This window comes from Dysidea avara, chromosome 12, assembly GCF_963678975.1.
Source record: "Dysidea avara chromosome 12, odDysAvar1.4, whole genome shotgun sequence".
In the NCBI taxonomy this organism is placed as follows: Eukaryota; Metazoa; Porifera; class Demospongiae; order Dictyoceratida; family Dysideidae; genus Dysidea; species Dysidea avara.
Genome location: NC_089283.1, coordinates 11,203,602 through 11,214,762, shown reverse-complemented (window position 1 = coordinate 11,214,762; position 11,161 = coordinate 11,203,602). Strand labels below are relative to the sequence as shown.

The window sequence follows — 11,161 nt, the reverse complement described above, 5'->3', positions numbered from 1 at the left end:
ATTATCCAGTCATAGTTTGGGCAGCTTTGAAATGCAACATCAGTAGCCTGTTCAGGTATTAATAGCTGACGATACGGCCTCTAAGACTTGAATAGCTTTCTCTTTTCCTACCTATGAAGCAAAATGTGATACTGTAATGTTAATAATAGCAACATATTATAATTGCAGTTCTGGAGGATGGGCTAGGAACGGCGGTTAGCTACTCATGGTTGATGCTGATCCGGATAGAGGCTGTAGCTACCTGTAAAGTATACAAACATTGTTAATATGTAGCTAGCTATTACAGAGTGCAGTATATAAGTTCAGTGGATACTTCATGCTTTGGTGTGCTTTGTAAGGTACAGTAGCTACAGTGTACAGTACGTATAGTGTACAAACGTAATAAAGTATTACAAAGTAGTTACTGCAAAATTAGGACAGGTTAACGACTACTGTAAACCACGCTACGTCAAGACTCGTACTGTATATGCTAACTGAAAGTTAACCATGAATTCCTGTAGCCACAGTGTCACGTACTAAATGCAACCCGCCACGTGTGCTCGTGTGGCCACACGCGTATCAAGAAATATGCACGCATAGTGCGTGTGAATAACTGTTTCACGCGTGCAACAAGACACGCGTTCCGATGCGTGTACACTAGGCCAAACTTGTGTGTGCGTGCTTCACTCCGCACGTGTGGAAATCACGCAAAACGCGCGTGCTGTGAAGTTATTTTTGAGCTGTACTGTAAGCTAGACTTAAGTTGGACAACATTGACACCTCATCAATTATTATCAGCTTGAGTGCACGAAGATTAGTCTGCATAATCTTCTGTGCATCGTTAGACAAGCGCCAGTAAACTGCAGTTTTACCTTCATGTTCAATGGGCAGTTAAAACAGCCTATGACAAGTGACACCTCCCACATTGCACGCAGCCAAGCCAGTAGAAGCTGCCACGGCACAAGCTTCCAGATTTGTTTAACTTGGCTTCTGATAGTTTCGATCAAAAAGGATTTACCAGTACCACCAACACCAGATACAAACATCTGCAATGGTTTAAGTTTGTCACATTTACATTTTCCAGTATCATGCTCATGTTGATGATTCAGGTGTTCTAAGATCTTGCCAAACACACATTTCTGGTCTTCATTCAACATTTCAATGCATTGATCCAAGTCTAAATGGTTGGAAGCATTATCCTCCATATCCTGGACATCATGCATAGCTACTTCTGCTTCGCCAATCAATTTAACATCTTTCTCATGTTCATTATCACCTTTTTCAGCATCATGCTTACCCTCTTCTTCTTTTCTAGCTTCATCAATTCTCTTAATTTTTGATTGTGCTTCTAGCATCCGTTGTAGGCTTTCATGATAATCTTTCAAACTTTCACATGTTTCTAAGAATTGATCAAAGGGCTCTTCAGCTGTTTGGCCTTCTTCAATCAAATCAGATTCAACAGTGAATGGCACAAACCACAGCAAGAGAGTATAGAAATAGTCTTCTCACTGCTCGGGTTTGTTTGGATTAAATAATTTGTGATTTACAATTTTTGGCTTCATTAACTTTCTGTACTGCCTGTTTCCACTTGCATCTGTATCAGTTTTGACATAGAACTTAACAAAGTCATACAGACACACGTCTTTGAGAGCTTCAGGTCATTTAGGATAAAAGTCATCCAGCAAGTTTTGTTCAGAAAGTGTATCACTATCTGGATTTGTCTCTAACATCTCCTTAAGCTCTTTGTGCTTTTTGACTCTCCTTCTCCTTTTGTGAGGCATGTCAGTAGACACAAACTGAACAGTGTCTGACTTCACATAAATGGTCTCCTAGCAGTAATTCAGAAGCCTCATATAGTCCACATTCTCGAGTATGAAGTGATTTAATACCAAATTTGTACAGCCTTTTATACAGCGAGTCATTATCATAAATTTCTTCCCATATTTCTTGCATGTGACTCTTCTCAGCCTTGGTAATATAGCCAGTCACATATTGTGCAAGAGCTAAAGACGACTCTGAAATGTACTGAATATCCATGTTGGCCTTCCACAACAGTAACAGAAGTGGATTATAATCTTTTACCCTCACTTCATTTTCAGATCTCAGGAGGACATATATTTTGCTCTTTGATCTCAAGCTATCATCTATACATTTCAGTTCTCCTTCCTCGCTAACTCCTCGTGGGAAACCAAACTTGCATTTAGTGACGTAAGCTGTTTCATATTTACTCTTCCTTTTGCAGTAATCAGAGCATTTATGGAGCTGGTATTTTGTCACCAATCGATGAACTTCAGGGTTTGCCTTTTCATCAGGAATCTTGCAACAGATTCTGCTCTTAATCCATTTGAGTTCATCTTCAGGTGTATCCCAGCCAATCACCAGTGCATCTTCAATCCACACTATAACATGGTAGTGTGGAGCACCTCTGCTTTGATACTCCTTTTTCCAGAAGAAATGTGAGACTTTCAAAGTACTTTCCCTTTCACAATAACAGTTGAAAAGAAGTCATGAAACTTTTGGCTAAATTTTCATGATACAGAAATCGGATCCTCAGTGTATAAAGTTTTGGTATTGGATACTTAGGTGGAACTTTGTGCAGGTAACGGAGGAATCATACTCCGCACATGAAAAAGTCATAAACAAAGTTGGAGACCCATATTCACGAATCACTGCCATTATATCACTTTTTTCAAGTACCTAAATTGTTTTGTACCTCTAACAGATTGGAAAACAGTTTAAAAGCTTAGAAACATCACACCTATTAGTATCCAGAAACTGTTTTAACAGTTAGATCTCTTCTAACACAGGAACTCAAGACATAGTAAATTCCAGCAGAAAGCTCTCAAAGCTCTTTTTTCCAGAGATAATAGAATACGAATTCTCCTTTTTTTCTGTATCTTGAGTCCTTATTCAACAGCGTAGATTTCACATATTCAGCTAATGTTATTTTCTCAACACGTGGGTGAAATTCACCAAAATGACCATTAGGAAATAGTGTGGGAAATCAAGAAAGTGCAAACGATTATCCATTGGAAGTTCATGGACTGTAAGCAACTTGTAATGCTGAATGTCTTTACCTCTAGGTAGATCTTGGTCCATTGATCGTACATGGCTTGCAGTCCAGCCATATCTTTATCTGAAGCCTTTGCTATGACATGACTAGTTACATCGTTGTCAATACCCATAGTCTTTTCAGCTGCATCAACACTATCCACCACCTTTGCTGCATCAACAGTTGCAGCATCATCAATACATGCTAAGTTAATTAATCCAAATAGCCAATTAGTTTCCTGTAATTTTTGTGTGACAAGTTTGACACGTGGTACATCAACTAAACTCTGCCAGTCAATTTTGTACTTAGTTGGACAGCTATCAATGATGATGTACAATTCTGGATCAGGTAAGCCAGTGGAGTTGCTTGTGTAACCTGCTTCATCCAATCTTTCCAAGGTATTCTGTAAATCTAGTGGCAGAAAAAAACATAGTGCCTTTAGCAGCTTTGAGGGCATTGTAAATGGGAGTTTTTCCTGTATAAGTCCCTTACAGTCTGTAAACATTTAGCACGTTGAATTAACTGTGTTTCCAGTTTATTTAGCTTGGCTAATTCATCTGGAACTGGAATAGTGTTATAGCCCATTGAGCACACAGCGAGAAGGCATTTAGTTGCTGTTTAGGGATTTGCAACAATATTCACAGACATACAATGACTTATTAACAACATTAGGATCATTCTGGACGAGATAATCTTTGATATCTTTGCAAATTTGTGAGCTGAACTTTTCATCATAAAATTTGAATGTGGTTACATTTATCTTCAAGTGTAAACGCTCACATGAGCAACATGCAAACTCAGGATCATCTAGGAGTTTTTTCTCATACTCACATATTGTGTTAGCATATTTCATTTGCAATGCTGTCTCTGTGTCTTCATCACAAAAAGGTGTGACACAGAGGATTCATCATCTGGTACTTTTTTCAACCAAGAGATCAGACAATTTTTCACATTTAATGGCTTCCCTAACATCTTCAGTGTTTCCAGAACAAAATCCTGGTCAATAAACTTGCTGCTAGCATGAGCATTGTATATGTTGACAAGAAGATTTCGAATTACTGGGTGGTGTACTGCAGCCTGTCATAGTAGCCTAACAGGGTTTTCACACATTCCACCAGCACACTGGATGGGATGTCCCATAATTTCTTTTTCTTGGATACATTCACCATCACTGTCGTGACTTTTACTTTGTATGACCTTGGTGTAATGACCATGTTGGCATCCGGAATAAGTTTCGTGAAGGAAAGCCCTGATTTCTTCCAAGGGTCTTTCAAATCCTTTTTTGATATTCAATATTTCATCAATTTCTGTCAATGCCTTGCACAATTCACATTATTTCCAGTTTTTAGGATGATCATCACTGGTTCTTTCTTCGCTGACTTACTCAGACAAAACGCAACGTCCTTTCTCGTCCATGGGAATTGCCATGTCATACAAAGCACACTCATTCACTTCTGGACATTTTGCCTGAGTAACTAGACACCTTTTATCGTGGCACCTGTTTAAGGGCTGATGATTTGTAGCCAGTATCATAAAAGTATGGCTCAAAAGAAATAGTGTGCAATCCCTGCAGCAAGTCATCTTCACTTACAATTTGGATGGCATTAATTTTTTCGAAGAGTCTTTAAAAGATTGCCACCATGACTTTTTCTGGCTGACAGTGCATCATGTACCATTTTCTTGGACAGTAAACGGCAAGCTGTCTTCTCCTTTACAGCATGTGACACTGAATCAGCTGTAGTACCATAAACTTCTGAAAAATTTTGAACAATATCACTGCATGTTTCCTCTTGTTTCAGAAGAGCCTCTATTAAGTTATCCACATATGACCTCACATCAGAGTCAGATGGTGGCCTCAGCAAATACCTAAATCAAAAGAAAAATGTAGGTCAAAATGATACACATGCAAAACACTGGTACACACACAGAGTAATACAGAAGGTCATACCTGTGCTTAGCTTTTTTGCAAAGTTCATCAATATTCACAAGATAATGTTTGCTGGTGGAAGATTTACTTTTACTTCTTGATTTAGCCACATCTTTGTTGTAATGCTTCTTTGTGGTTTTAACTGATTCAGCTCGTAAAGTCTCTAAATCTTTCTCATAGTGCTTCTTTGTAATTTTAGCCGATTCAGTACGAGAAGTTTCTAAATCTTTCTCATAGTGATTCTTTGTAGTTTTGGCTGATTCAGATCAAGAAGTTTCTAAATCTTTCTTATTGTGTTTCTTTGTAGTTTTAGCTGATTCAGCATGAGAAATTTCTAAATTCATTTCATAATATTTCTTTTTGGCTTTAGCCGATTCAGCATGAGACATTTCTAAATCTTTCTCATAGTGCTTCTTTGTAGTTTTAGCCGATTCAGCACGAGAAATTTTTTGATCTTTCTCATAATGTACTTTACTGCTTTCAGCTGACTTCATTCGCGGTGTCACAACATCACTATAATAATCCTTGTTGTGACGCCCAGGTCTTTTGTCCTTGTCATATTTATCCTTCCTGTCCGAGAGTATTGTGTCTTTATTACTTTCATAATAGGATGTGTTTACTTCCTTCCTCCTACCCCTTCTCGCTCTATCCTTAGAAGGCATCGTCATGTAGCTGACTTTGATGAACAATACCTTGGATAAAACAAAAACAACAGTAAGAAATGCAAATAGATGCTTAACCAACATACAATGCACAATGTTCAACAGTACCAATAACAGCAAAGCGTGTGTTTAGAACAAAAGCGAATGATCGTGAAATATCTTCACTTACGCCTTTCCATCCTTGCCAAACAAATACTATGATATTGCTTCGTCTAGAATAGTCAAGTTAACTCGAAAGACTGGTACACGTGTTACCTTGACATTCAACTCGAAATACTGGTACATGTGTTATCAGTGTTTCACACGTCAGCAATAGAAGCCTTTTGCATGCTACAGGGTGCGCACTACCACCAAATCGACACTTTTCGCTGTCAGCAAAGATGAGTGGGACACAAAGGAGGACACTGGTAAGTCCATGAAGAATGCATTGTGCATACTGCGGTATGCCAAAAGGCACCTGTCGGGCCGAAGCGACGTCAAACAGTGAAAAATCAAGCCCGTAGCCATAGCCGTTATCGAGTTACGCTTGTCTGAAGGCATCAGTCAGTTACTCAGTCAGTTACTCAGTTACTCAGTGAGTCAGTCAATAGAAAATTCCATTAAACAAATTATTTTTAAAATTCCATAGTACCTTGTTGAAAACATTTCGGGTCAATCTCAAGCTTTTTTGGGCTAAGTTTTACGTAACCAATACTGCCTCATCATCATCATGGAAAATTGAGGCTGTTTCTTTGGGTGATTTTATTCATGGGCCATGCTTATTCCTTTGTGGTCCCTACTATACACTACCTCGTAGGTAGAAGAAATCACTGCTCTGTAAGAAACGCTGATAACTGCGCTCAGACTATAACTTACCACTAATGCTACAGGCAGGCTTTCGCTCGCCAGTTCTACTATCTCCCCAGTAGAAGAAATCACCACTCTGTAAGAAGTGCCATGCTATGAATCAATTCGCACTTCATTCACTGTGAAAAGATCACATGCTTATTAGAATGTTTTCGGCGTACATATTCTCGATTTTATTTTCTAGTAGTATATCAAAAATATACTTGGTATTTGGGATTAATAGTGCAAGCATTATAAACAGGAAGGATTCACCAGGAAGGATTCACCTCGCACTATTTTACTCTTCCTGTTTACAATGCAATAACTATTAATCCTGAATACCACAGCCATATGGCCTATTACAAATTAATTTGGCAACCATAGCAACTGTTTCTAACAGAAATTCAAAATAATAACCACTGCAAAAGGCCAATCACACTTAGCAACCATTTCCTAGCAACCGTTGCCTAGTGATCATTGCTATAGTCTCAACATGATTTTTTACCTCAGCAACAGTTAGTTACCTTGCTATGGGCCATCTATCACTATGAGTAATACCAGTTGTCAAGTCAGACATTTGCTTCCAATAGAACCACACTAGCCAATCAGATCAGTATTACAGGTTTTTCAAAGGACCTTGACAAACAAGTGTAGTACTAATTCTGTAGGAAAATGTATGAATATGCATAAACTGATTAGTACGTACATCTGACAGTAATCGTTATGATTACAGTCCAAATTATTACTTAGTGTTTACCCCCTTTGTGGTACAATGTAATGTTTACTGTTTTACAGCATATACTTATCATTACTTGTCCAACAATTAAAGCAATATATTGGATAGGGTTGGGAGGTATTTAGGTATTAGTAGTTAAAAAGGTATTTTTCAGATACCGAAGTGGTTTTCTAAAAATACTGAATACCGAATTTGATGTAGTAATTAATTTTTGGTGGTTTAGTGATGACCATACGTACATGGAGTCAAGCCTCAGGGGCGGATCTAGGATTTATAAAAGGGGGGGGCTAAGTCAAGGTACTAATCTCTTGGGTAGAGGTGTGCGAAGCATGCTGGAACTAGGGGGGTCTGGGGGCATGCCCCCCCCCCCAGGAAATTTTGAAAAATTGATGCTAAAATATTGCTATTTGGAGACATTTCCACATAAAATCCCTAATATTTTCTGCCTGTAGATATTTTATATACTGCCTTTAGATTATAGGTATGGCTCTCTGAAGCATTTTGCTAATGGAAAAGTTTGGGTAGGTACAGACAACCAAGAATAGGTGCATGTTAGAATAATAATGTTGAAAGTGGAAAATTTTGAAATTTGAACAATACAATATTGAATTTGAGAGCATTTTCAATGGTAATTGTGTACCTGAATTAAGTATTACCATACATATTAACTACACAAGTAGATGAATGAAGCCCTTTAAACAGACCAATGCACTTCATTGTATGTATAGGTGCAGGCAGATTAGGAAAAATTCCATAACAGAACCAACTACATGTTTCCAGTGAATGTTCTATTAGAGTAGTTAGCTGACTGCTCTATTAGAGTATCTCGATCTTGTACACCTCCAATGCTGATCCGGGTCCTTGTTGCATAAACTTTAGCATAAATCCACTGATAATACCTTGGAAAGATGTTTATAAGGTGGTTGTATGAATATTTGTATTATTAGTGATCATATAATTATGCTAAGACAAAATTTCATTATAATACTCAGCATATTGATCAAGTAAAGCCTAAATATGAAGGGGGGGGCTTCAGACCCCAAAACCCTCCCCCCCTGGATCCGCCCCTGAGCCTCATATATACTGTGGACAAGCACAGAGCTGTGAATGCATGTTGAAGTATTCACAATGGATTTTACTTTTTGGGATACTTCAAAACTTACTTTGTGGCACAATATTATTGTTGTTCATTTGTTTCTTTTTTAAAAAATGTGGGTATAAGTGCAAATCATAGCTTACCCTTGTTTTAAAGGTATTTAGTGATACCGAGGTATTTCTCCTAATACCGTACCGTTCTTCAAAAATGCAATACCGCCCATCCCTAATATTGGATATATTGGATCGTTTTCAATAGTCAGTTTGATTTAGTGTGCTTATGTCAGTTATCGGAATATCGGCAAAATCCCATATCAGTGCAACTCTAGTCCCTACTATACAGTACGATACAGTATGATGACAAAGCAATTGCAGAGTCTCTGTGTGCCTCAATATAGTTGTAAAAGTTTCTCTTGTTCCATGATAGAAAAATATATACAATATTCTAGCTAAACAATCAAAAATAAATTGAATACTCATATCCTAATAACCGCATAGAAGGTCAATTTACTGGATGTATTGTAATTATTTAGTTCACATAGCTGTTATAGTTGCATTTCCATGAAGGAGCCACATTATTTTGACAAACCTGAACTCAATAATGCAATTGTTACTATAAAACTTCAAATGTTTATAACTTTTTTCACCAAAGGAGAGTTTAACATGGTGTGCGTTCAATGCATACATACATACATACACCAATATTACATGTTGCATACATTCACTTAGATCTTCTCCATGCATACCTGCATGATGTCCTCACTAAGTGAGGACTTCATCCACCCAACCACCACACTGTGACTCAAATAATACAGCATTATAATTTGGGTTGTAAATGGGCCAACCAAGGAGGGCAATATGGTCACCTTTTCATGATGGATAGGACACATCAGCACACACACGTGCCAGAAAGGTCACATCAGCACACACACGTGCCGGATAGGAAACATCAGCACACACACACATGCCGGATAGGAAACATCAACACACACGTGCCGGATAGGAAACATCAGCATACACACACGTTCCGGATAGGAAACATCAGTACACACAAGTGCCGGATAGGAAACATCAGCACACACACATGTGCCAGATAGGAAACATCAGCACACATACGTGCCAGATAAGACACATCAGCAACACATCAGCACACGCGTGCCAGATAGGACACATCAGCACAGACACATGCTGGAAAGGACACATCAGCACACACATGTGGCGGATAGGACACATCAGCACACACCCGTGCCGGATAAGACACATCAGCACACACATGTGCTGGACATAATGCACACACAAGTGTTAGATGGGGTTTACCTAATTTTGTATATTAATGTTAAAGTGTTTTCCTTTGCAATTAAGTTTCAGTGCCCAACCTTCCTCGGTCGCCAGGAATCTTTCAACATAAATTGTGGACAGGGAGGGTTGGGATAACTTTTCCTCAGTGTTCTAGAGATTTTCTCAACTGCTTCATGTACACTGTCAACAGGTGAGAAAAACGTGGCTGGAAACTTGCTCAACCAGTTTAATAACCTGTTACGTATGGCGTGATGTGTACAATGTACATGTGACGCCTACGTTCCAATCCAATACAGCTGGCTAGATCACTGTATAAAACATTATTAATTAACACAACACCACTGCATGTTAACTTCAATTTATTGTAAACATTTAGAGGATTTTGGATACCTCATTCTCCAGAAAAAAATCTGCATCTATTGATACCAAATTTATCTTGGTACCATTTACTGTATTTCTGGGTATGGTAACTTTAACAACTGGACTATACAGTATGCACATGTATGATACATGTATGTATAATATACTATTTACAGTGATTCTCTGTTTTAGGCACACCTGGTACACATTCCGATGAAGCCATTATTTGTACTACCTGTGTTGTTTGCAATTGCAACAATAAGTAGTATTGCTACTTCACCATTTTAAATTTTATTGATTTTCTAATGTCAATGTAAAGATTAGATTTGGGTTTAAACACCATTCTATTCATTTTCATTTTATAATTGAAATTATGGAACTATTCAAGGAATTTTTATAATCAACGAATCCGTGATGTTCAATCTAATGTATAATATCGCTGCATCTTCAAACACACAAATATTTTGTTTGGTTTGTTACTAATGATGGATGGATGTGTATGTATTGTAAAGCCAGATAGCACAGAAATGATGTTTGTAGTGGAATAAACTTTTAAGGCGAGTATGTGAAGTAGGCATTAGCGAATGTTGACTTTTAACATTCAAATTTTTCTTAACGAATGTTGTTACACCCACTCAATTAGTGACAAAAATGAAATTTTTGCATTATGAACATATATTAAGCTCCACAAAAAGTAGCATAAATAACCTTAAAATTACTTCAAGAAAAAGTTTCAGTATTGTGAACAAGTATGATTCTTCCCTGCCTCAGTTTGCTCTCTGTGTTGATGTACCACAGCAAAATTAGACCCATTCAGTATCTAGAAGCATTTTAAGAATTTTACCTCAAGGTACATCTATAGTCTATAATAGAACATACAGTACATAAGCATAGGAACATACAGTAGGTGAGCTTGTAAATATTGATGCACCACAGCAAAATTCAGACCTGAGCTTGTTAATGGTGAACAAGTCCCTACATAAATTTGCTCTATACTATATTTTGATGCACCACCACAAAATTCAGACCTGTTCAGTATCTAGAAGTATTTTAAAAATTTTACCTCAAGGTATAGTCTCTAAATTAATAGAACATACAGTGAAAGTGTGAACAAGTCTGATACTTTCATGCAAAAGTTTGCTCTATATGTTCACGCACCACATCAAAATTCAAACCTGTTCAGTAACTATTTAAAAAATATCTGTCTCAAATAGAGCACAGCATAG

At 37.7% G+C, this 11,161-nt stretch overlaps 1 protein-coding gene across 3 annotated transcripts in view; it reads left to right on the top strand.

The window, feature by feature from the left end:
- The window catches only part of LOC136241622 (uncharacterized), a 77,049-nt gene extending 66,692 nt beyond the window's left edge, over window positions 1–10,357 (top strand). For all 3 annotated transcript variants that reach the window (XM_066032867.1, XM_066032866.1, XM_066032865.1), the window contains one exon: window positions 10,128–10,357. In XM_066032867.1, coding sequence (XP_065888939.1) covers window positions 10,128–10,223 — 96 coding nt within the window. In that variant the 3' untranslated portion in view covers window positions 10,224–10,357. The remainder of the gene's footprint in view (window positions 1–10,127) is intronic.
- Window positions 10,358–11,161: the final 804 nt, after the last annotated feature.